Source organism: Tenebrio molitor, chromosome 9 (assembly GCF_963966145.1).
Source record: "Tenebrio molitor chromosome 9, icTenMoli1.1, whole genome shotgun sequence".
Lineage (NCBI taxonomy): Eukaryota > Metazoa > Arthropoda > Insecta > Coleoptera > Tenebrionidae > Tenebrio > Tenebrio molitor.
Window position 1 is genome coordinate 2,427,520 of NC_091054.1, and position 26,724 is coordinate 2,454,243.

The 26,724-nt window shown below is 38.6% G+C and overlaps 2 protein-coding genes and 1 long non-coding RNA gene across 3 annotated transcripts in view; 1 reads left to right on the forward strand and 2 right to left on the reverse strand.

The window, feature by feature from the left end:
- The window catches only part of LOC138137668 (uncharacterized), a 70,617-nt gene extending 48,475 nt beyond the window's left edge, over nt 1-22,142 (reverse strand). The window contains exon 1 of the long non-coding RNA XR_011161822.1: nt 21,894-22,142. This is a non-coding gene — a long non-coding RNA (uncharacterized lncRNA). The remainder of the gene's footprint in view (nt 1-21,893) is intronic.
- Myo10A (Myosin 10A) overlaps nt 1-24,532 on the forward strand; it is a 48,832-nt gene extending 24,300 nt beyond the window's left edge. The window contains exons 5-14 of the mRNA XM_069057178.1: nt 45-490; nt 605-693; nt 748-1,660; nt 1,714-4,369; nt 4,422-5,043; nt 5,093-5,547; nt 5,602-5,835; nt 17,272-17,504; nt 20,627-20,873; nt 22,581-24,532. Coding sequence (XP_068913279.1) covers nt 45-490; nt 605-693; nt 748-1,660; nt 1,714-4,369; nt 4,422-5,043; nt 5,093-5,547; nt 5,602-5,835; nt 17,272-17,504; nt 20,627-20,873; nt 22,581-23,843 — 7,158 coding nt within the window. The 3' untranslated portion in view covers nt 23,844-24,532. The remainder of the gene's footprint in view (nt 1-44; nt 491-604; nt 694-747; nt 1,661-1,713; nt 4,370-4,421; nt 5,044-5,092; nt 5,548-5,601; nt 5,836-17,271; nt 17,505-20,626; nt 20,874-22,580) is intronic.
- A 429-nt stretch (nt 24,533-24,961) lies between these two features.
- Nucleotides 24,962-26,058, reverse strand: LOC138137663 (trypsin-1-like). The gene is made up of 3 exons (XM_069057179.1): nt 25,901-26,058; nt 25,333-25,845; nt 24,962-25,280 (listed from the first exon to the last, which is right to left on the reverse strand). The coding sequence occupies exons 1-3, from the start codon at nt 26,049-26,051 to the stop codon at nt 25,012-25,014; spliced, it is 933 nt and encodes a 310-aa protein (XP_068913280.1). The 5' UTR covers nt 26,052-26,058; the 3' UTR covers nt 24,962-25,011.
- Nucleotides 26,059-26,724: the final 666 nt, after the last annotated feature.

Here is a 26,724-nt window from a genome sequence, read left to right on the forward strand (position 1 = left end):
TGTTCGTTCCCCGAAACCTGCAAACCCTAATGATTCATTTTTAGATCAAACATTTCGCTGGTCAAGTGTGGTACTCGGTTGACGGTTTCCTCGACAAGAACCGTGACGCTCTGAGACCAGAAGTCGTGGAGTTGATTGCTTCAAGCAAAGAACCTTTAGTGGTTTCCATCGCCAAACCTCTAATCAATCAAGCTCAAACTCGCACCCTTCCAAAGGGCACCAACGGCAGATTTGTCACCATGAAACCTCGAACCCCAACAGTTGCGGCTCGTTTCAGTGACAGTTTGCAACAACTGATCGAATCGATGTCTCGTTGCAACCCTTGGTTTGTCCGTTGCGTCAAGCCCAACAACGACAAGAGCCCCATGAGGTTTGACATGCCTGTGGTCCTCGAGCAACTGAGATATGCCGGAATGTTAGACACCATCAAGATCCGACAGTCCGGATATCCTGTCAGGGTGAAGTTTCAGCAATTCGTAGACAGATACAGGTATGCACTGCGATGACTTAACTCGTCATTAAATTTTTATTAATTTGTAACGTTTGCACAACTGTGTTAATTCTATTCAACAACCGGGTGAAATTACCATTTCAAATTTCGCAGGTATTTACTTTCTGGCGTATTGCCAAGAGGTGCGCCTTACAGAGACTTATGCCGAGCCATTTTAGAACAAATGCCTTCCACGGGTGCTGGTGAGTGATTTCTATACCGCGTCCCCACTATTTCGTCATCGCAATTGTTTCCAGACGGTCCAGACTACCAACTGGGAGCAACTAGAGTGTTCCTCCGGGAGAACCTGGAACGTCAACTGGAAGTCAAGAGATCGGACTGTTTGAGAGACTCGGCAGTGCTGATCCAAAAACACATGAGAGGTTATCTGGCGCGAAAGAACTACAGGAATCTCAGACGACAGACTGTCACGATACAAAAGTACTGGCGCGGCTACAAGCAAAGGAAAGACTACAATACCGTGCGGAGAGGAATCATCCAAGCTCAAGCCCTTGTGAGGGGAAAACGAGAACGCAAACGCTTCACCCAAAGAAAAGCAGAGTTCAAGCGTCGAGTGGAGGCCGAGAAGTTGGCCCAAGAAAGAGCCAAACAGAGAGCTGCTCGCGAAGCTCAACTCCAAAAAGCTGTGTCAAAATCGAGTGTGCATCACTTGGAAATACCAGCAGAGCTTGCGTTCATTTTCTCCAAAATAGAAAACTTCAACCCTCCACACACCGAAAGGAATTTAATTAAAGTTGTTGGTGGGGTCACTGGAAATCCTCCTCCTGTGAATCTTCCCCATGACCTGAACCAGTTCGAATTCTCTCGATTTTCCTCGGTCTACTTCAAAGGCGCGGATCTTGGCATGAAGAAAGAACCAATCACGGCACCGTTCTTGTCAAAAGCAGCCACAAGAGATCAAGACTTTCAAGATGCAGTTGCTCTCTTCAAACTGATCTTGCGTTGGTCCAACGATTCTCAACTGACGGGAGCCCGCGAGAGGGCCCTTGCTGACTACATCGTCCACAAAGCACTAAGTTCCAGAGGCCTCCGAGATGAATTATTAGTACAATTATGCAACCAAGTGTGGCGGAATGACAACTCGGACAGGATTTGGCAACTGATGGCTCATTGTTTGAGTTGTTTCCAGCCGAGTCCTCCATTGAGCAAGTAAGTTTCACAACGGCTACATCATTAAATATTCTACACTAATTACGTTCCAGATATCTTTTGAAATTTGTCACGGATCATGCGACACAAAATTACAAAGAGCTGTTGCAAAGGAAGATCACTAGAGGGTTGCAGAGAGCACCCCACGCGAGATCTCTTCCTCCGACGCTCCTGGAGTGGCGCAGCATCCGTCAAAGATCAAACACAGCTCTACCCTTGACTCTTCCGGACAATAACGTGGCAACGATCAATGTCGATTCGTGGACAACGTGTGAAGAAGCTGCGTCTTTGGCCATAAACACACTGGGGATTTCCCCTGAAGGGTGGAGTGTTGTGATGGACGATGCTGGAATGGTGTCTGAAGGCAGCGGTCTTGATTACGTTATGGATCTGGTGTCAGAACTAGAACTCTGTCCTGCATTCCCCATTTCCAAATCGTCTCTTCTCAAAATTGGTACTCGTCGATCGGCGCCTGTTGAAATTGACCACACACCAACACCACCAACGCGGCCGCAAGTACCACCCCCAGAACCGCCAACTCATCTCAATCGGAAGATATCCAGAGAGGTGACACGTCAGTCGCCGCCAACTCACAAACAATCGAGTCAGATGAGTTCCAGGAAGGCTTCAAGGGAGAGTCATCATGAGTACTCGCCTCATAGAGAATCTCCCGTGACTAGTACTCCTGCAAGAAAGTCATCACACGAAGCACTATCGCGTAATTCTGCTTTGAACGAGAGGTACTTTGATATAGAAAAAGTGAGGTCCAGGAGCTTAGACAATTTGTTGAGTGAACCAGAACCAACTCCATTGTGCGATTTGGGTTTGAGCCAATCGCGGCTTAACGACAGGTACCACTCTGTTGAACAGCTGGCACCGATCAAACCAGTCATAGCAAATCAAAACTACATGTCCAAGCAAGAGATTGATTTCGAATATCCTGATGTGTCTAGTGTTAGTACTTCCCATCGGGGAGGTCCCAGATATATCAAATCTCAATACACTGGTAAAAAAGCACCACCTGGTTCACACTCGAGCAGGGCACACATCGAAAAGTCCGAATTTGGTGTCAGAAGCTCAGCCATGTCTGACACAAGCGAAACTCCGAGCTTAGCCAGTCACGTCAGAAGAGTCAGAGTACCGAGCCAAGCCTCCGATGTTGACCAATTCTTGGATGAATTGTTTAGTCCGGTTCTCGACGGGAATCTAGACGAATTGAGCGACGCTAGGTCTTTGGCAGCAAGTATCAAAGGTGGTGGTGACTACATTGACGGTTTAGACGACTTCCTCGACGAAATTTTGGGTACCAATATTGACAACAATTTGGATATGTCAGATGTTGACCATATCGTTACGAAAATCAAAGGAGGGGGTCACAGGAATCGAAGGGACAGTCAAGGAAGTTCCGTTTTGGACCAGGAAGTCGAGAAGTTGACATCCGGTCAGGTGCAGCAAAATACGGCAAGAGCTTCCGGTGCCGGGAATGGTAACGTTGACGACTACATCAGTGATTTATTCAGACCCATATTTATCAATGATAGTTTGAAAGCTCTGACTGAGAAGCATAATTTAGTGGAGAGCATTAAAGGTGGTGGTACCACCCATCAGCAAAATGGTGCTGGGCCTAGTTACTCTTTTTCTACAATCCCTACACCTATAGTGGGTTCACCACCTGTGATTATGCCTTTGTTGAGTCCGTCGCAGGAAGGTTTCATGCCTGTTTATAACGTACCACCTGTCAACATGCCTCCCAACAATACTGACATGGCGTCGTACCAGCAAAGTCTTCAGCGTGCTTTTTTGCAGTCTGCGATGGCTCAAAATATACAAATTCAACAACAATTACTCGCACAGAATCAAGCACTGCAACAATTGTTAACTCAGCAAATACCGACTGAAGTTAAAGCTAACGAAGCTGTGCAGACTACCGTTAAGGCACAAGTGCATCAATCATCAAGTCCTAATCGTAAATCTAGTTTCAAGACATCGAGCAGTGCCACCAGGAAGAGCAGTTCACCGAGTGTTCATTCCTCGATTGAATACAAATCACGCAAAGCAAGTTCCGAATCGAATATGAGTTTGAATATGATGCGGAACGGGGTACCACCTCCTCCGCCGATGCCCCCGCCACTGGACGGCACCGACCCCAGCGAGGTGAGACCGTTCTTAGATCCCTACGGAAGAGCAAAAACTGTACGAATAGGGAAATGGCGTTGGCCTCCGCCTCAAGGCGAAAAGGGCAACGAGAACGGAGAGGATTTCATGCATTTTAAGTTGCGCCAGCATCAACGCAAAGTAACTCCGGTCAAAGAGCAGTCACTGGTGGTGACTAACGGGCATGGCCACAACAACGCAAAAGCTGAGTCTTCAGCGGAATGGGACGAAATCGATTTCGAACCGATTGTTAGAGAGACGGAAAGACCCGCCAAAGTCAGCTCCAAACGCTCTTTCGAAATTGGGGCGTCAAGACCTTCACCAGGAAGCGTCGGCAAGTTGAAACTCAGCTCCGAGATGCGGCAAAAGTTGGAAAAAGTCACTTCGAACCATTCGGTACGATCCACCAGCAGCAAAATCGAAAAACCTGCGAGGGCTGTCAACAAATTGGAAGACACGAGAAAAATGATGTTGGAGCAGCAGCTGGCTGGGAGATGGGGTGATGACTCTCAAGATCTAGCAAGCGGGAAATCTAGTCCGGTTACTCCTCCTCATGTAAATATTCCCCACAGTGATTTTTGTGTCGTGGGTGACGCAGTTGTTTCAGGTTGGTCACAATGGAAGCACCTCCCCTACACAACAAAGCTGGTCTAGTTCCAACTGGAAACCAGGTCCTCCTCCACCACCTATTGGACCTAATTCGCTGCCTCCTGTGCCTCCGGGGCCGGCGCCTCCACCGCCAGTGGTTCGCCCGAATCAACCGCCGCCTCCTGTGGAACCAGTGAGGGAGTCGTTCATGGCCCAGCGCCAAGACCGGGATACTTTTGGTGTCCACCAAAATCGCGTGCTCCAGAACAGTTCCAAGAGGAACTCCTTCAGTGCCAATTGGGAAGTGCAGAGTGCCATAACGCATGAAACCCAAGACGACAGCAGCAACCATTGGGCCAAAGAAGCTCTAGATGTGGACAAGAACGACGGCAGATTGTCGAGAGACAGTTGGGACCAAGCGGATTCAACCACAATTACTTCGATCGATCAACCGAGAAGGATTATAAGTGAGCGTTGGGAAACCGAAAGGAAGAGTTACGAAAAAAATAGAAACGTTATGAAAGAGACTGGGGAAAGGCCCACGTTTAGAACGCACCAGTTCAACAAGAGTGCGCAAGAGAGAGAGAAGAAACATTCGATTGCTTCGACACAAATGACGGACAAAACCGAAAGAAACGAAGGTAGGTTTGTGAAGGATTGAAACCGAAGGGAATTAACTGTGTTTTGTAGTGCAAGAGTGGCCGGAATTCATGCGTCCGATTCAGACACCACCTCCCAAATCTCCGGTAGCTCCTCGGAGAGAAGACCAAGCGCAAACCCAATCACCAAAGACCACCACTCGCCTCGTCCCGTTGGGGGCGTCGGCGTGTGTCACCTACAACAGAGTGTCCTGGCTGCTGCGAGTCCGGAAGGAGGTTTTCTCGCCGAACGAGGCTCTAGGCCCGCCTTCAATCCTCCACTTGATCTTTTGCCAAATCGTCGGCGACGTCTACGGAATAACCCCTTGTTTGAGACTGTCGCAGGCTGAAAAGCGCGCCGGGGTCAACATGTTGTCAGGTTATGGAATCACCGCAGAAAACTACAACAGCTCGCACAGAGCTAACATCAAAAGAAATGTAATAGAACTGGCCAGGACTTGGCCTCTGTATTTCGCGCGACTCTTCCCGGTGTCTGGAGCTGCACAGGTAGACAATACAATATCTTGGTGCTTGATTTGAACTAACACTCGATCATTTCAGCTGTCGGAGGTCCAGTTAGTCGCGGTGTCCCACTGGGGGATGCACTTGGTCAAAAGGGACCAAAACCATTTCCAAGTGATCAAATCGTTCCCACTGAAAGAAATCGCCTCGTGTACAGCTCCGCGTCCCACAACTGTCAGTTTTGACGGTCCTCAAGGTCGACTGAGTCTTCACACACCTCGAGCGCAGCAACTGTCCGAAATGGTGACCAAGTTCTGTGCTGAGAATCGCAAGGTAAGTGAAGACCATCTAAACACTCCGTTATTTATGATGAATCGTTGGTGCATCAAATTAACTGGAGATGCTTGAGCGTTACTAATTATAATTTAATTAGATCGCTTCATGGCCTATTTGGAAAAAAATGTTTCTCTCCGTTTTTGTATTAATTGGTATTTTCTTAAACAGTGTTAAGTAGTGGAGTGCGATTACGATTGTTATTAGTGCGTTAAGATATTTTGCATTCATGTGGTGCTCGTTATGAGTTTCTTGATGCAGGCAAAGGTTAATTTCACGCAGAATAACCCAGTTGAGAAACTTATTGCTACATTGGCTCTAGCTGCTTATGAATTTTATTAGAGATAATTAATGATAATAACGGCATAGCTCATGATTTCTGAACGATTCACAGTTGTTCAGTAATTATTTTAAATTATGTTAAGAAGCGAAACTGCACTGATATCCTTTTAAAGTAATACGGTAATCACTAAACGTGAACAATGCACTTTCAAATATTAATAAACGATTTGATACTTGGGATTAAAAGGATGTAATTAAATATGCAATTTTAATTAAGAAGAAATGGCAGTGAAATAGAGAATTTTCAATATTAAGACCGCAGTTTTTTAGGAAACTCATAATTTGTATTTTCATTTTTTATTTTGTTTCTGAACTTAAATGGTCAAGGATTTTAGCGAAAAAACTGTACTTGTAACAACACGAAAGCTACAAAAATTTGATATAATAGTAGATTATATTATTAAGAGTAGAAGTGAGACTTTTTGTGCTAAGCCCAGAGATTGAAGACTGAAACGAAGTCGAGGTCGCAACTGGGCGAAGCATAAAGAAACCTTCAACTCTGAATGATATATCCTACTATTTTATCGTCCATTGGATCACAAAAAAAAAAAAAATCGGACATAAGCTCATTTATTTTGTTTTGCTGCATACAGTTAAATTTTGAAGTGTTTCAAATCCGGTTACAAAAAAAAACACTTCAACTGTTTCTATAGAGATACACAAAGGCGCGATTTTCGATCGCTTGAAGATAAAGTCAATTTATTAATTTATACAGGGTTATGATAAAACAACGCACAAAATTCATAAAACGCAAAATATTAATTTTTGAAAAAAATGCAAAAACACGTCAGACAGCTTTTTAAATTCTGCGTCTTTTAACGCATATAGAAAAAAAAAATTTAGTCAAATTTGTCAAAGCTATGACGTCATTAATATTTTTTCCAAATGGAAAGCTACGATTCCGATTAGATCATTTGATAGAGCTTATTTTTCTGGATTATAAAAATCTAGTTTAAGTAGGGATTAAATAAAAAAAATAAGCAAATTAAATAAATAAGCAATAAAAAACGAAATAAACTTGATTTTAATAATAACTAATAAATTAATTAAACAATACTTTAAAGCAAGAATTTACTCTAAAAACTGTTTGACGTGTTTTTGGATTTTTTTCAAAAATTAATACTGTACGTTTTCTGAATTTTGTGCGATACTTTATTATAACACTGTATACAGGGTGTCTCAAAATTCACGAATTCCGAATTCAGAGCGTTGTAGGGGATCACTTCAGTAGTCCAAATATGGAAATAAAAAAAAAAAAAATCGGGACTCCCTCCACAAAGATACAATGATCTGAAAGTGCACTCTTTGAAGTGCGTTTTCTTCAAATACAGACTGAAAAGTTCAGTGTTTGTTGTTATTTATGCTATAATGATTGTGGAAAATAATAACGTAAAACAATTTTTTCAAGAATACTTTGGAGTAAAAAAAATCTTAAATTTGTTTTTTTTAAGTGCTTATATCTTCTTCAGATAGAGCGAATTTTTTTTTCTAAGTATTTTTCGAGCTCCACTGGGTCCTTCCCTACCACGCTCTGAATTCGGAATTCGCGAATTTTGAGACACCCTGTATACATCAGGACAAAATTAGAGAACGATCTGGAGTATTTAATAATAAATATTCTACTTACTACAAAATCCAAGAGTTTTTAAAATCAATTCTCAATACACCGCCGTGTCAATATTATTTGTTATTTTAAGTTAAATCGGATGAAAATATACATATTAACTTCAAATGCTAACGTTTGAAATAAAACAGAACCGGTAGCAATTTAAAGCGGTAAAGAATGTTCCTTAGTCAATAAATTTCTTCTGTGTTAAGTAACACCATGAAATAAAGCTCTATCAAAATATTTATCTCTTACATAATTAAAAACTTATAGAAAATATTTCCCATATTACTTTCTTATTGAAGGTTCTGAACGTATAAAAAATAATTATTTATTAATGAAAGGATGTGTAATTTTAACCGAGAATGGTTCAACCATCCGAGGTAAAAAAAAAACACTTCCAAGATGCATACAAAAATTTTTCTACTACCAGGTCTGAACCTAAAAAAAGCTAATAATTATTATTTATTATACAAGATGATAAAATTGTATTTTATCTTCGAGAGGATAATTACATTTTATCGTCGTGTATAATATTCTATTTTTTTTTTCTAGCATTTGTATTTTATAACTATTTTTTTTAAATCATATTAATCGTGTCAGGTTTTAAAATCTGGTTAGAACGCGTTTTATAAGGGTTGATTTGGCGCCGCACGAGTCCCAGGTGTAGAAAACGACCCGTAGGGGAGTTTTCTCTGGGACGAGTGCGCCAATGCCCTTATAAAACGAGTTTTTTATGTTATTTTTTAGAATTTGTACCCTTGTTTTAATTTTTAAATCAAATAATAATTCACCTCCTTACATATTTTGCAAAATTGCTCCACAAGCAAGAGATTTTTTACCAAGATTAAATAACTAGTTGCGTTTATGAAATTACTTCAGATTTTTTTTATTTTTGATTGGGGAAAATTAGCCAATATTTGATTGACAATCATAAATCTCGGTCTTCTCACATAACTGTCTTACACAACCATATTTCACGTGCGTAATCTGAAGAGGAACGACTTGATCATCTGCGTAAATACGAGTTGTGCCCGGAGGAACAATTTTCACTTGATTACGTCAAATTAATCTAATCAAATTATACAGGAAACGACCACAAACATGTCAAAAAACTTTTAGAGAGATATAAAATTTTATTGATTTTGGGATTATCACACTATACTTTCGCTATTATCAAATTAAACCACGCGAACCACGTGTTAATGTTAAAAGCAACGGATTCGGTTCTTTAGCAAGTTCTGCCTTGTGGACATTTTCTAAAACTTTCTCATCAAGGCCATTTAAAAGCTTTACGAGATGGATTTACATAGAATAGTCATTACAATCCATTCAACTCTTCGACTACCATCGAATTTTCCAAGCTTTCTTCCGGAGTTTCCGCTTGTTGCCCAAAACCCGAAGCGCTTATCTCGACACCGATCAGAAGATGAAACTTTTTCCAAACTCGAAGATCGTCGTCGAAGACGAAGGCTCATTTCGTCAACGGAGCATGAGAATCCACGCATCGAGCCCCCGACGTAAACACCTGTTATGCAGTGTCCCACATAAAAACTGAAGCTGGTCATCAGTGGGTCAGCGGAACTATTAGAGCTCATCTAGTAGCCTTGCCTACCATCGGCTCGCCAGTTGCCGGCAAGCCATTCGAAACCCAACCGCGCTACCGTTTGCACTGCGATGGTGATCGTTTCGAAAAAATGAACAAGACCAAGTGGGCGGAAATATCCAAGTACAAGAACTCCGAATTGGCGGACAACTTCCGGGCCAACTCCCTGGACAGCCTGGCCAACTCGTCGAACCCTTCGGAGAGCCTCAGCGACGACTCGCACGACTCGGACTCGGGCACGGACACCAAGTCGAAAAATTCGTTCACGGTCAAGTGCGAGGTCTATTCGCAGAACGCCTGCGGCAGCATACGCTCCTGGACCAAGTCGGACGGCAGCAATTCGGACACCTACGACTACGTCAATGACGGAAATGGGGTGGAGAAGAGGCAAGACGTGGTCGCGTCGCGAATGGAGACTATACCGGAAGAAGCGGAACCCAAAGTGTCCGTCAAAGAGATCTTGGCCAGGTTCGAGAACCTGAAGGACAACAAAGATGGGAAAGATTGCAACAATAACCACCCCAAAGTTCACACGAGTAATGTTGTCGTCAGCAGTAGTAGTAGTAGTAGTAGCAGCGGGAATAACAATTGCAGTAATAACAGTAGTAGTAGCAGTGCTAGTAAAATTAAGGACAGTGGATGTAGCAGCAGTACCTCAACAAGTGCGAAACACGCAAATAAGGAGGTAAGAAATTTTGATTTTTGAGGAGGAACAATTTGAACTCTTCGTGGTTTAATGGTGTTACTTGGAGTAACTTCTGAGATAGAAATATGGAGGATCGCTTAGATTTTAACATTTTTAATATTCATTAATATTAAACATCAGACGTCTATAATGTCGTAACAGTTAAAAATAATGTTGTTGACGAATACAATATTACCATAAGATGAAACAAGTCGTCAGGTATCTTGATTAAAAAAAAAATTAGTACATCGTAAAATATCTATAAAATAATATTTAAATGTTCGACATTTTTTCCACAGAAATAAACTGGAATGTAATACAGGTGTCCCCAAAAAACTAGTTATAGTTCCCTTATTTTTCGGAGGGTTTTGAAAAACATTTAGTCACTTTTTTCGAAAAATATCAACATTTGTATGAGGCATTATTGACTCAATCGTTACCTATTGTGGAGTTCTACCGCTGGTTAAAATATCTGCAGAAATTTCAAAATCACCCTGTATACCTACAAATTGTACACGACTGATTTTAATTTAAATCATTTTTACTACTATGAAATATAATTCACGGATTCTTTTTAGTGAGAAAACTTCTATTATACATACATGAATAATAAAATCAATCTCAAAATTTCTAAAAAATTTGCTCTCGATGTCTGAATTTGTGAACATAAAAGAAAAAACAATTAAAACATTTTTGCTTTGTAACAGTAAATAGGAACAATTATTACTTGTACGAAAAGTGCAATAGCTTTTTAGTCGAGTCAATGAAGGTTTTTATTTATTAATCTTCAAGAACAGGTCCGATTTTGATTAAAAAAAAATTGAATATTTGTTTTCATATATTATTTGAAATCAGAAACATAAGTAAGAGGAATTGAATGAGGAAAACGGCTAAATGGTCGCTACATAGGTATACAGGGTGTCTCAGCTAAGACTTTCGAGTCTAATAACTCGGTTATTTTCCAGCGGATTTTTGTGAAATTTAAAATGCAGATATTTTAGATGGTGAAGAATAAAATCCCATTAATGCAATTACCCAAGTCTAAAAAACGTAATTTTTGCATGCCTTTATAAAATGTTGAATGACTTAAGATTTACATCAAAAAATTGATCGTCAATAAAAAATGATGTAGGGAGAAACTCGTCCTCGAAAGACGTCTGGTTTGCAAGAAAAAAGCAAAAAACTGTGTTAAACGTGGCTGCAAATGCAAAAACGTAGACGCGTATGAAACAAACGCGCAATTTTGCAGAATTTTGGTCATCCCTTTTCGCAGAAGCGCAGATGACATATTTGACGTTTATCTTGCTAACCTTACAAACACTTACAAAGTTAAAGACCACATTTGGACGTAATTATTATACTGGATGCTTTAATTCTTCCATAAAGGAGTCAAACACGATCGGGATATTTTAGCAAGGTAATTTAGTTCACGTACGCTTCCTGTGTCTTCAAATAAATTGACGACTCTCTTAACCTTACATTTTGTAAAGTCTACATTTGGATAGTGTTCCACGAGAAAACGAACTGTGTCATTGAAGTTCTTACGACACTCACCATAGGCATTTTTTTTTTTCATTTTTCAACAATATTGAAATTTCTGCCGCTGTAGTCTATTTTTAGAGTGTTTTCAATTAATTTTCACAATTTGACGTTTCTAATAAAGCGCGCCCAATTTTGAGATTTTAAAGGGTGTACAAAATGTTGCTTGGCAATCTTTCATCAATAATTGTTTCAAAAGGTAACCTCAAATACCTTCAAATTTTACATTAAATTTTTAACAACAAAATCTAATCTTTTCGTTGAATTTTCAATAAAGGAAGCATGTGTTAAAATACATTTGTGGTGTGCAAAAGGGCGTTATTCAAAAATTTCGACTTACGTAGCGTGTCCGATAGCCGATGTTCAAAATATTTTTTTGGTGGAAACTTTGTAATATTTTCTGTAGCCGTTTGGTTGTAAAAAAATAAACAATCTTCAAATTAGCATTGCTTCTTATGGGAAGAACAAAATTGAAATGGCTGTATCTCTGTTCGACGCTCGCCAAAAATTCGTTAATTTTGCCGTATTTTTACGTTTCTCACTCCATTGCTCGAGAACTAAGCCTCAAATCGAAAAAATGTATTCTTTAAGAGTTAAAGACCGATATTCTCTGATTACGATGGTTTTTGTTATTATAATTTTCACGGAATATTAGTCAAGTTATGATTAAAAAACTAACGTCGCAACAAAATGTCTAAGCGATTCGAAATGCAAGCGTCGATCACCCTCCCGAACCCCCCTATTCCCCGCGGTGACCTGATCTACCAATCAAAACAAACAATCATCAGTTCATCACGATAATAATACAAAAATTAATAAATATTTAGAACTCTCCGTTGCTATGAGAAATCTTTGGTGTTTAGAAAAAAATTCGATTTTACCATTTATAATTTCAGCAACAGGAATAGTACCGCAATCTCTTTTTAAAAATTTAAAAATTTTGGACTTAGAGAACACATTGGTGGTTGAAATTCAAAAAGGTATATTATTATACTCATGTCACATCGTGAGGAAATTCCTTAACATTGACACAGAACATAAAACACAAAAAAGTCAAAATGTGGAGGCGAGACGCCGGTAATTATGTTGATAAGCACTGCACTATTACTTGATAGTATTATCCGTAATAGTGTATGTACTCCGGCAAAATTGCCGTGCCGCCGGGTGGAGGTGGGATACGAAAATCAATAAATAATTTCCACCGCTTGTAATTGCATAAATAATATTATAATTGCCCAGAGTTCTGAAAAGAACAGCTTTTTGAAAGATAAAATGAAAACGAAGAAATGAATTCGCAGAAAAACCAAGAAAACACGAAAGAAGACAACTCAAAACTTAAAAATTGAAAGTTGTAATGACATCTGTTGCCAACATAATTTTTCAAATATTGGTAGCACCATTCATTTAGGGATATTCGTTGCTAGGTTGCCATAAATTTGGTTAGGTTGGGGGCTATGTGGTTTCTGGTGACAAACAAAAGATATCGTAACCATATCAAAAATGTAAAGCTTGTTTGACACGATGCTAAATTTTGTAGAAAATTTGTTAGAAAATGAGAGAGACCCTCGATCAGGACCAATGAACGATCAGGATCATAGTCTGTCTTTGTCAGATCCTCTCTCATTTTCTAACAAATTTTCTACAAAATTTAGCATCGTGTCATACAGCGAATTCCTTGTAACAGTTGCAAATGGTTAATTATGATAAGCGTTTCTAATTTTATTGTATATATGAATTCTTATAGTATCATTTAAAAAAATCCTATTCATAATTAATTGTTTATAAACATTTTTGGAAAATTTCCACATAATTTAAAGTTTTTTATAATGATATAATGAAAAAAAAAAGACTTAAATACCCATTACTATTCAGTTTCAATAAATATCGTAAAAAACTGAATTTTTTCCATAAATAACATAATTATTGTTTAAACAATATAAATATTTATGTGCCCCAACCAAAATGTTTCTGATTTCAAATACATAATATGTATATAAAAACACACATTTGAAAAAAAAATCATCAACATCGAAGCTGTTTGTGAGGATTACGAAGTTTTAGCGATTTTTGTGCTTCATTGACTGGACTATTTATTTAATAACGTAATTAATTAGTTTTTTTTTCAAATTCCATAAAAGGACAACATTGTGCCATTACGCAAGCAAATTATCGACGACTATAACGATAATAATTAAAACCGATTATTGTACAGTACACGCCATTGCTTCCAGCATTTACTATGGTAATAAATGTATAGATTATCTCTCGTTGATAGGTACTTCGACAACTAACAATTAATTAATGCGTGCTTTACGGTAAAGGACACAGATTAAAGTCCAGTTAATGGGACTATCGTGAAGGTGACTTTACCACAGGAAATCCATTTTTCGACAACAATCCTCAGGTTCCCATTGTTAATTGGACAAAAAGTCAACCTGCATGACTGTGTCCCACGAATATTATCTAATCGCAACATTTAATTTTGCTTCTGTTGTTGCACAACGGTCACTCGGATGAGCAGACATGACTTCCTGTGATTGAGGACGTTTTCAAAACGATTTCATCTCCAGAAAGAAAGTGTCGTACTTGGTTCAATCGAATTAATTCGCAAAGGAGAAATTTGTAGAAAATGCGCTTCCTTTTTTAAAATGGAAAAAAGTCGAACTGTCACGGCCTTTTTAAGAAGTGACAGGAAGGCCCAGGGGCCAGCAAGTCAGCGATTACACGGGATACGCCCATATGATTAATTGGCACATAATCAGAAAAAGAAAGCGGTGATTTGGTACAAAAGAATCTGTCAATTAAGGTGGCATGAATAGCAGTATCCGTTTTTCGGCGCGTTTTTCTTATGAAACAGATTTTCCACGGGTTTGCTGCGACATTCCATTTACCTAGTGAGCGAAAATACAAATAAATAGCGTTACTTGTACTCCATTACCTAAAGATTTTTTTCCACATAATCGATTGCTTCAAGTCAATTCAAAAGAGTGGATTTACGACGTGCTTCGAAATAATTGCTTTATGTAGAAAAGGAAAGTTAAGGTCATTGCCATCGAAACTGGGTTTTTTCTTCGAACATAAAGGAAAAGGTGAAAAAACAGATAAAAGTGAATCGTTAAGGCGGTAATGTGTTAATTAATCGAGTTTGTCCAAGACATTTCCTTTTAAATTTGAAGAATAAGCTTCTAATGAGATAAACACTTAAGGCGCCTTTACTGAGTAACTAGGAAAGTATTTTCTTTTAAATAAATATGTATAATTATCAGAAATGTATTCCACTACGAAATTTTAAAAAGAGTAAGAGAAGGAAATATAGTAGATTATATCATTAAGAGTAGAAGTGAGTCTTTTTGTGCTAAGCCCAGATATTGACGTCCGAGACGAAGTCGAGGTCGCAACTGGGCGAAATTTTAATATCTTTAATAATTCCTGCTAGTATCTTCCTTAAATCCTGTTTTGCTAAAAGTGTGAAATTTAAAAGAATCTAAAATTTGAATTTTAGAGATATGCTCCAAAACCTGGGCAAGCAAAACCTAATAAATATCATTGCAAACAATTACATAAAATTAAACAAAAATGCTCAATCTAAATAATGAAAACCATCGCCTTTTGCAATAAATGTGGTGTACTCGCAAATGGAATAAAACTGCAACCACCTTCCAATAAACTTTTTATTACTCACTTTCTCCATTTTCTTATAAGGTACAGAGGATTCCAGTTAAAATCTCCTCATTGTTATAACCACTTTTGCAATATTTCATGGAATGAGAACGACATGAAACGTTTTCGATTCCAATCGAAAAAAAAAACAAACACAATAACCAGTTTTATAAAATTTTAAATCACACAAAACAAATTACATCGACTTCGAACATCATGCCTGAGGTTGGACTAAAGAGCAGAAAATTACGTAACCATCTAGGACGAAAAAATGGATGAAAAGATACGACGTAAATAATACCGAACAATAATGGCGGATCACTTTACCAATAAATTACCTGATGTATAATTTAGTCTCGGTCATAGTTTAATGACTCCATTGAATTGAACCCCAATTATTTTAATTGTTGCGTAACAAGGTAATGAAAGAGCGAAACCATTTTGGTTGCACCAGGAAGATTCCCACCGCAGAATGACGCATTCGCATGAATAACGGTTAATTGCAATAAAATACTAAATTGCCTGGACAGCGCATCTGTTTTATGCATGTCCGGTTTCCTCCAAGTGGTTAACAAAATGGAAAAAGACAATTTGTACATTGTAATGCTTTTACCAAAGCACTTAATAAAATTATCGCATATTCAATAATTTCTGCCAAGAGAAAGTTGTAAAAATTTCGTTGTCAATGCCACGAACTTGCAAGGAGATTTTTTGCTCACCAAAAAGTGCGGCGTTGCTTTTCTCTAATTTACAATCCAAAACTAAATCCGATGGAAATGTAAACTCTAACTTCCTGACGTTTCATAAATAAATCCGAGAAACATTAGAAAGTAAATTTCTGGTCTGTTGTCAACAGGTTTTCATCCACATATATTTATTTACAAGTAATGATTTGAATGTCATAAAATCCAATTGCCATAAAAGATCGCTAATAATTATGTGCACATAAAAGAAAATAAATTACCACTGAAGGTCGCTAATTTTAATATTGTTGATTTTTAACAAACTGCTTTTACGACTTTTTCGACGTCACCACAATTGTAAAACTAATTAATTTTAATGACAACTGAAAAACCTATTTTAAACCTGCGAAACACTGTTTTTAATCATAGCGAAATTCTTTAAATATCGTTATGAAAAGTGTCTTTCTTCAAACGTTTTTCAAAATGAATGTCAACCATTTATATTTTTTATTTGAAGAAAAGGAAAGTTTGAGCTTTCAGACCCATATATTTTTGTAAAGACCCCCCCTATATTTTTTATTTTATTTTTTCGGGATTCCTGAGATTTTTCCCTACAAGACTCCCGACTTGGAATACATTAATTTTGCGACACCCTGTATACTATTTCCATAGGTATAAATGTTGCAATTAGCAAATTTATGGTCTATTGTTGTAACATTATTTATTTTACATGAATGGCAGAAATTATTAAGTTCACGATTGCCTCTTGATTTTCAGTTAATCGATCCAGATAATTAACAGAAGAATTTCTATTGAAAAATGCAATCGCATTCCGTGCTTATAAAGTCATGAAGCAATTAATGTGTTTTCTTTTGCTCCACAAAAAAAAAATCTTAATTGGATATCTTCATTTTATTTACGTCGATAAGAAGTCAAAAGATGCCTGAAAGCATCGCCAGGACAGGAAATACAATTTAGAGACTACAGCACGTGTTATTATCGTTTCCTTTCACGACTTACTAGAGTTCCCTTTCGAAACTGTGCATACATCATGTTTTCATTTTATCTCCCAATAAATCTCTTCGAGCTTTTGCAATTGGAGATAAATTCCAATAAAAATTTCACTATTTCTATTTGAAACCGCGGATACCGTAAAACAACACGGTTATTGCATCAAACGCGCCTTAACGAGCCAACTCAGTTAATTTGATTTGACCGCGGATTATTTCGTGTAATGATTCTTTGAATTGTTTAATAAATGGCGGCAGCGCCATATGGTAATGAGCTGGCATAACATCTGTAATCTTTGTTGCAGTTACAAATGAAACTATCGCCACCGCAGAGAGTAGCACCGGTCGAACGCGTCGAGGTTTCTCCAAGAAAGGTCAACAACGTCCAAGAGCCGAGACTGTCGGCGTCGCCGACCGAGATGAGGGCCGAAAGGGGTGAAAGAGGTGAAAGGGCACAGTCGCCCAGCAGTCCGCTACCACCCACTGGGAAATACTCTTTGATGCAGTTCGCCATGCACAATTTTAGACAGTCAGCTGAGTAAGTGAAATTAACATTGATTTCAATCTTAGATACGTCAAAAATTGCAAAATAACAACTGGATTCAGATTTACTGGAGCAAATAGGAAAAACCTTCTCTGCTTTGCCGTTTCAGTACATTTACGACGTTGCTTAATATCTTCATAAAATAATCAGAATTTTTCCAAAATGCATCAAAACCTCAGACTGACAGATTTGTGGACCACTCCACGCCGGAGTGACTCTGGAAAGAACCGGTTGAGTCCCGCCCCTCGAAGAACGAACAAGTTTAGAACGTGAACGAAAGTGAACGAATTTCGGAGGGCGTCACCCATTTATGGGAGGAAACGCGGCACGGAGCCCGCTCATTAGCAGACCAATGAGCGGCCGACCAATGACCGGGAAGAGTACCTCGAACAAAATCGGAACACAATACTGCCCGGTTTCACAAGACAAAATGAGTAATGGAGTTTCCTCCAATTGCATTTTCAAATAGCAAAAACTTTGTACAAAGTCTCGTTAGAAAACTTATTTTTTTATGCCTTCCAAGGAAGAATTCCACCAAAAGAATAAACTCATAATTAAAAAAAAACTGTGGCTGTGACCTTTGATCAGGGTCGGGTTATCTTCGCCAATTTTCTTAGTTTTTGACCACTTCTTATAACAAGAAAACGTCCTCCAATATTTTTCTATTATACTGAATTGTCGGAAAAAATTAGACACTCACATAAAAAATGAATAAAGTCTATGTCAAGATAGATCATTATTTAGGAACTGTTTTCTACAACGCTTTGAGCTGGTCTAGTAGATTTCTTAAATGTAATTATTTACTTCATTCTTGTATGGTAAAATACAAAGAAAACTTCTTCAACATAATATACAGGGTGTCCCAGAACTGTCTCCCCAGAGAAAAAAGAGAGTATTTGGGTAAACGTGATAATCTAAATTTTAAAGAAAAAAAGTCCTATCTCAAGCGATAATCGAGAAATGACATCTTAAACTTGACCAATCAGAGTTGAGCACCATCAAGGATCCACATTTTAAGGATGACAAAGCTGAAAACTGTTAATCCTTGGGCACTACATTTATTTCAGTTATTTTTAGCAACGATATACAATAAAAGAACTAGAAAACAGGTGTGAAAAATGTATCTTTCTTAATTGGAATATTTTGTTCAATTTTGATCTATCAAAGTTTGTCATTTACTTCCCATTTTGTTGGTGTTTCTAATGATCATATTGGAGAGGACGAAATAAAGATATTACTTAAGCAATTCCAAGGGAAATTGATCTGAAGTATATTTTTTAATTTAGAAAACATTTTAAGCAACGCTCTACATCTAAAAAATGTATTTTCACACATTATCTTTATCTTAATGAAAAGATTAACAACCATAATACAAGATAAAGATCATTTAACAAACTGTTGACCATGTCATTATTCAAACGTTTTTAATTAGCTGAAATTTAACTAGATCTTGATGGTTGCGAACTATTGCCTAGATCTTGATGATTACGGACTATTGCAAACTAGTAAAACTGACAACAATGCACTAGACATTGGCGCTATTTATAACCTCAAACTTAGAAAAATATAACCTAATTCAACACAGTTTTACTACAAAATAACATGCAAAATTTCCATGGCCTCCCATCACGACAAAACAACGTGAACGCATTTTATCTATGATTTGACAGCTGCTGAAGTTAGGGCATAAGTCATTTCACCAAAACCTTCTTTCAAGGCCTTTTATTTACTTTTATATTGTTAGCTCGTTTGATTTTAATCAAAAACGTGAACTATTTTTCAGAAATAAATTGAGAACAAGTATTCTCAAAAAACATTCTTTGGACCAAGAGAATATGATACTACAGGATGTCTTAAAATTATCGTATTCCGAATTCGGGGCTTAGTAGGGGAAGGGGACATCCTGTTGACCAAGTAAAAATGTTTAAAAAAAAAATTGCTGTCACTTTGAAAAAAATATCAAAGTTGCCAATATTTGTTCAAAACTACCTGATTAATATTCTAGCTATGTTGTATTTCCCTTTTGAACAAAAATTGGAAAAATAAAACTTTTATTTTTTCGAGATAAAGCTGTTTTTTTCAAGAAATGTCTTTTCATTTATATTTTAATATTTTACATAATCATCCTCACCATAGGTATTTCAAAATGAATGTCAGCCATTTATATTTTTTATTTGAAGAAAATATGATGAAAAGTTTGAACCTTCAGACCCATATATCTTTGTAAAGACCCCCCCCCTATATTTTTTATTTTATTTTTTCGAGATTCCTGAGATTTTTCCCTAGAAGACCGGCGACTTGGAATACGTTAATTTTGCGACACCCTGTATAATTCTGCACTGTTATTTTTGCCGAATTGAAGAAAACAGTTACATTTTACTATAAATCGGGATCACTTGCGAAATCGAGAGACCTTCCTCAGTTCAGCACTATTAAAATTACAAAGCGGTACTAATTAAGTACGTCTGGAGACGTTTCGATCACCCAAGTGCAACAGTCGCAGGCATTTTCTTTCATTGTAAAAAATTAGAAAGCATGTGGGGTGTCCTTGTTTCATTACGATTTTTCACATTTCGTCTTGATTCCGTGATTGTGTTGGTGTGTGTGGTGATTTCGTCTTTACATAACCACCAAATCTTATTGATAATCTGTCATTAACTTATATAACAGCTAGATGTGAGTTTACAAGAGTAACGGAAAGGCTCCAATACCTGAATAAATTATAGTTCAACACTAATGACAGCACGCTGATCTCGTTTTGATAATGTGCTCGAGATTTTTATTGCTTTTTTGCAACGATGGAACCTCACGTCTTCGAGAAATTATCGTACCACCGAGTTATTATTATTATTCGCCTGAAAAGAAAAGTAGCTATTCTTGAGCAACAACAATGACGAAACATTCTCATCACATGCGGTATATTCGTTTGATAAATAAAATTTAGTTGGTGGTTGTCGACTGTGCGAATATGATGCGTCTGCTTTTGAATACCCAATCTGGTGCCTAAATTTGCGGAATGGGAATAGTCCTAAAACACTTCACCCGGTACCTACATAATAATACAAATAACCCCGGGACCACAACAAGTCCGAATTAAAATATCTGTGTGATTTCAGCCTGGAACTCCTGAAGATGGATTCCTCCCTGAAATCCAAAGAAAAACGCAAAGAATGGACCTGGAAGCAGCAGACCGACTTGATCAAGTGGCAAGGTACCTCAATCGAGGGCCCTCTGTTGCGCCTAGAGGACCCCGATCTGACCCCCCTTGCTGTCGAGTGTTTCGAGTGCATATTGAGGTACTGCGGGGACCTGCCCTTAACACCGGAAATGCCCGAAGTGAAATGCGTGTACACAGTGCTAATGGTGAGTTGTGTTATTCAGTCACGCTTTTTAGTGAAACACTTATTACAATTAAATAATTTACAAAAAATAGTGGAGCAAGTCTGATGCAATTTAAATGAGAACTTGTACTGTAATTCGCTTTATTTATGGGGAAAGTGACCTAATTTTTTCGAGATGTTCCATAATTACAAGAACCGTCACTTTTCGGTCGGTGGAAATGAATGAGCGAATTAACATTTTCTTTACGTTTTAATTATTGGTGAATTTGTATGTTCATTGTGTTTTCTCATGCCTGAAAAATCTCGCTCTTACTTTTCCGTCTTATCTTTCTTTTCGATTTTGTTTTCGTTTTGTTCACAGATGCGAAGATATACACCTGAATTGGAACAAATAGAACTGTCAATAGACTGATTATTCAATTGGTTCCCACACTCGTGAGAACTTTTCTCTGTAACGAAACGAATGTTTAAAAACCTGTGATAACTTGGTGCGCTTCATACAAATTTCTTCTTGGGAAAAACAAGAAAATAATCCAGAACCTACATACCAATACTTGTTTTGTTCAATACATACGATTAAGCTATGAAATTGCTGGAAAACTTGAAATTTCAATTACAGTTTTTGTGTTGTTGCGATAACGGGAGTTGAAATTGTTAGCAGCTGTGATATCTTTATGTTTTCTAAGCCTGCATACCCAAGTCATAACCTATAAATAGCAGAAGAATAAATCTGATAGTAAAAGGCTTTACTTTTCTTTAAACTTGGCGTCGAAGTTGGCATTGATGAGTCGATTGTGAACGCACCACCGGATTACAACTCTGATCAGCTGTTTAAATCTAACCTCATTTGTTTTTGCCCACTTGATTATGTCCAATCTCGACCAAATTATGTCATGCTTTTTTCCATATTACGCAGGTCTCCCCTACGTAAGTAATTCTTCTCCCTCACAATGTACAAACTCGAGGTTATGTTAACATTTTGTAAATGATGGATGGTTTATAAATGTGCCATAACTAAAAGACTATTCCTACATTTACTCACAGTATAAAATTGCCTTCCAATTCTCCAACACGAAGTCTTAACCACTCTTCATTAATCAGTCCCGTTTTACGTAAGATATAGTTTCTAATCAACATCTCCACAGTCCGCAGCAACACTAAATCAACCTCGATGAAATGTTTGCACTAGTTTAATCGAAATTCCAAAATTAATGTCTGAAATAACCACCAAAATTTAAGTTTTGTACTCAAATGACACTAGCGCCCCAGTTAGATGAAATAGGAACTAAAACTTCATAGTAGGCTCCGTAACGTGAGTCGTTCGGTCCGACGTACTTTTAGTTATTTCGTTCTGAGTTATTTTTGACAGTTTTGCTTCCGAGTACAAAATCTAGTAGTTTCCCATCACTACTTCAGAAGGTTTTCTTAAATTGATTCAACGTTAAAAGATGAAAATGAAAACATTAACAGGACTTGTAATGAATTCTAACCACACTCGAGTTCTTATTCCTTATTTTTCATCATTATAATTTAATGAACTTTACGTAAAACTACCAGTCATTAGTGTACTCGACTAAATCAATGTAATTAAGTCGATCTTCATTCACACTTCACATTTAATCATCCCACAACTAGTTATAAACTCTCAATTCCCAATTACTTACTATAATAATGAGCCAAGATTTCAATATCCTGTCAATCCCCAATTAAAACGATCAATGTATTCCAGCACTGCCACAAGCACGCCCTCTTACGAGACGAGGTCTATTGCCAATTGATGAAGCAAACAACCAGCAACAAATCCGAATCGCCCGAATCGTGTCAAAGAGCTTGGAGACTGTTGTCGATTGTAGCCGCATACTTCGCTTGCTCTGACAACCTCCTCCCGTTCCTGACCGAACACCTCTCCAGCGCCGCCTCCGACAGAAGACGCATCTGCCACGGCACCGCCGCCGTCTGCCTCGCCAATCTGCGAAAGACTCAGCGATGCGGAGGCCGTAAGAACGTCCCCTCGGTCGAGGAAGTGACAGCGGTGAGTGCCGGAAGGAGTGCGAGAAGACAGATCTATAGATTGCCAGGAGGAGCTGAGCGAGTTGTCAACACCAGATGCAGTACTGTTGTTGCGGATGTCATTGCTGAACTGTGCAGTCTGATTGGTGTTGGTAGTGAAGCTGAGCAACAGGAGTTTAGCTTGTATTGTATAGTCCAAGGAGATGCTTTTACCATGCCTTTGGCAGCAGATGAGTACATCTTAGACGTGACCACTGAACTGCACAAAGCCGCCCAACCGTTTTACTTGATCTTCTGTCGGTCAGTCTGGTACCACTCGTTGAAACACGACGCTAGTCCTTTATACACCGAAGTCTTGTTCAACCAAGTCGCTCCGGACTACCTTGAAGGCCTCCTCTTAAGACTGGGCAACCCCAACCTACCCCCTAGTGTGATCCGAGACATGGCACTAATCGCGGCGCTACTCCATCGCGCAGCTGACCTCAACCATCCTCCCAGCTTGAAAGAAGTCAAGTTCTTGCTGCCTAAACCTGTTTTGGGGTTGCGGGAACCCAGACCTCCACAATGGTTAGCTCTGGTGCAAACTTCTTGGGGCCAAGCTGCCGGTCTCCAAGTCGCCAGAGCCAAGCACCGAGTGCTGCAAGTCTTGAGCAACTGGCCACTATTCGGCAGCAGCTTCTTCGCCGTCAAGAGAGTCTCCGGTGATTTGGACAACTGGCAAGAACACATTTTGGCGTTGAATCGAAACGGCGTGCACTTCTTGGAGATGACGACACACGAGACGATGCAACATTGGCCTTTTGCTGAAGTCATTTCCACCAGAAAGGTTCGCTCTGAGGACGGGGCGCTCTTCTTGGACATGAAATGTGGCAATTTGTTGCAACAAAGAGTGACAAGGTTGCAGACCGAACAGGCTCACGAGATTTCGAGATTGGTGAGGCAGTATATTAATCTAGAGCAGTCCAATAGTTCGAGGAATTAAGAATTAACATTTAATTCTTGATGGTTATGTTTAAGTCATACTTTAGGATGTATAAAGTCATTGTTAACATTGCTCATTCGCATAGTTCATTTTAAGTCGTATTTTTAGAATCTATATTTATCAAAGCAAGTTGATGTTATTAGATGTTATATCCGTGTTACTCCTTTCATACGTAATAGGAACAGAATTGAGTAGTTGTGAAACAAAAACACGAGTCGTAGGCCAGTATCAAAAACTGTTTAACAAGTGAAGACTTGCTTGGCTTTTGGGGAAATCAATCCAGTAGGAACGTTTCACAATTACTTAAATTAATATTTATTGTACATAATAACCATAATAGTATGCAATGTATAATATATTCTATATTTTATGACCTATTGTAATCGTAATACGACTGTATTAGCTATAAATTTTTTTTGTCTATTGTCTTAATCATTCAATTCTCATTCAATAAAACGCTAGTTTCTTTTGTTGCATGGGAATTTACTCGTTAAGTAATATGTAATTATGGAAAGACATTGTTATTCACGTGATGTGCATCTATGGAAGGCCGAATTTGATTATTTATTATAAAGATGGATTAAGTCTTGTTGACTCAATACATCTGACATTGAATCGGTCTCTGTCGATTATTTGCATGTAAAATTATTGGTGTTTGTATTTTGCATTATTAAAACTATTTTATTTAATTTTTGACTTTCTTATTAACCCCAAAGACATTCTCAGCTCATTATTACTGAAGTTCTCAGTGCTCTCCGAAAATTGCATAATGACCGGCGATAGAGACTTCTCGAGAGGTTGTAGCCAGTCAGGTCAGGTCAAGGTAATTGTAACAGCAGCATTTGCTTCTTTGGGTATGAATCCACAGGACTAGAGAGGAAAATCTCTGAAAAAAACCTGCGTCCGGTCAGGGGTTTGAACCTCGAACCTCCCGAATTCAAACCAGGCGCGCATCTCACGCGGCCACGGTGCTCGGTCCCTCACAAATGATAATCAAACCACTTGTATACACATACAGGATATTTCACGAGTGATAACAAGCCCGACGAAATTGAAAATGCAACCCACAATACATTTGCAAAGTTAAGCTGGATACAACAATTCAATAATTATTAAGATTTAAGTTATTTTATAAATTTATTTAATTATTGGAATGGTGAAAGGGTATTTATTTGGGCAAATCCGTCACGTATTCGCTGATAAAGTCGACAAAGCTGCTAACTCTGGTGTACACTGAAGGAGCCCCCTCGGAACCGCAAGGAGTAAATCCCCAAGAAACAATACCAATGACGGCACCGTCTTGGACCAACGGACCACCGCTGTCACCAGAGCAAGCACTGACCCCACCAGTGAGAGGTCCAGTACAGACATTCGACTCTTCCGAAAGAGGATTTTCTTCAGTGCCGTCGAGAAGAGCATCGATTGCCGCACGACAATCTAAACGAGAGAAAATCGAATTGATAATTCATGAGTAGATCAAGTAACTTACCATCGTATGAAAGAATTGGGAGATCGGCGGTTTGCAATTGGTCGGGCATGAAAGGAATGTCAATGGTGGAGACTGAGCCCCACCCGGACAAAACAGAATCTCCGGCTGGTACAGACCCAGCAGCGGGAAGACTGATGGGTTGGACTTTGTCATTCAACTGCAAAGGTGAGGCGAGCTGGAGGAGGGCGACGTCGTTGGGTCCTACACCACTGCCGAAGTTGGGGTTGACGATCTTGTTGATAACATTGATTTCTTGTCTTTCGGGGTTGTTTTCGTCGAGGGTTGTGATTCCGGCGATGATTTTGTACTCGCCGATGGCGGGTACTTCGGTTACGCAATGACCGGCGGTGAGGATCCAGGTGGGGGAGATGATGGAGCCTCCGCAGACGTGTTGGAAGAAGCCGAGGAATCCCCACTGGTAGGAAATTTGGTAAGGGAATTGACCCTCAGCTGCATCTTGGCCGTTGGTGATGTGGACGTTGGGATGAGACAATGCGATCTTTGGTTGGGTTGCTGTAATAAATTATAGGGTCACATCTGATTTACCCTTCACTCTTTGAATAATTACCTGAAGCAGCAGCCACCAAGAGGGTTACCAACAGAATTGTTTTCATTGCGGTGTTCACTAATGAATTTGTCTGCTTTTCTATCGCCTTTATATATATTTGGAAATCTAAAATTGACCCGATTATCTTCAAGGATCTGTCTGGGTACTCCATTGTACCACTCGATACGTCTAGAGATATGATCTTTAGGTTTAAACTTATATTGTTCATTTGCAAACATTTTTCCATTTTTTTCAACAAATTTAATTTATCTTAAATTGAAACTAGATAAAACTTAACTCAAGAATAAAAATCTTCATTGTTTACGTCTGCAAAGTTTTTTATTTTTGTTAGATACTTATTGTTTAATTTTTAAAAGAATGTATGTACTTCACTCATACCATTTCTACGAAATGATGATTGAAACCATTAAGCTGAGAAGCTCAGGCTCTCAACTAATACACGCGCTTTAGATTTTGAACCTTTCAGTACCATAGCACGAACTTTAATCCCAGTTTTCTTTCTTGTTGACTCCTGATATCGCTGAAGAGTAAAGAGAACAGTAAACGTTCTGCAACATCTTCTAAGTCATCATAGTATGCCTAACAAGAACAAGTAGGTAGAGGTGTTGGATTTTCTCATGGGCTATGAGTCATATCTGCGCAAACGACGTATATCGATCTCAAGTAGGCACAGGCGCTACAAACCAACCGAAAAACATCGTCATTCATTTGCATGTAATGTAGTCGATGTTTTCAGTTTTCATTTACAGATTTTCACTGGTTTCTCGCTCCCCTTTCGCGCAGATATTTCCAAGGTCACAGCTCATGAGAGAATCCAACACCTT

Excerpts from the sequence above, each read along its gene's own strand:
- LOC138137663 (XM_069057179.1), bottom strand. The coding sequence starts at position 26,051 with ATGGAGTACCCAGACAGATCCTTGAAGATAATCGGGTCAATTTTAGAT. Across the intron at positions 25,846-25,900 it reads CTTGGTGGCTGCTGCTTCAG|CAACCCAACCAAAGATCGCA; the intron begins GTAATTATTCAA and ends AATTTATTACAG. Across the intron at positions 25,281-25,332 it reads CCCAATTCTTTCATACGATG|ATTGTCGTGCGGCAATCGAT; the intron begins GTAAGTTACTTG and ends TCTCTCGTTTAG.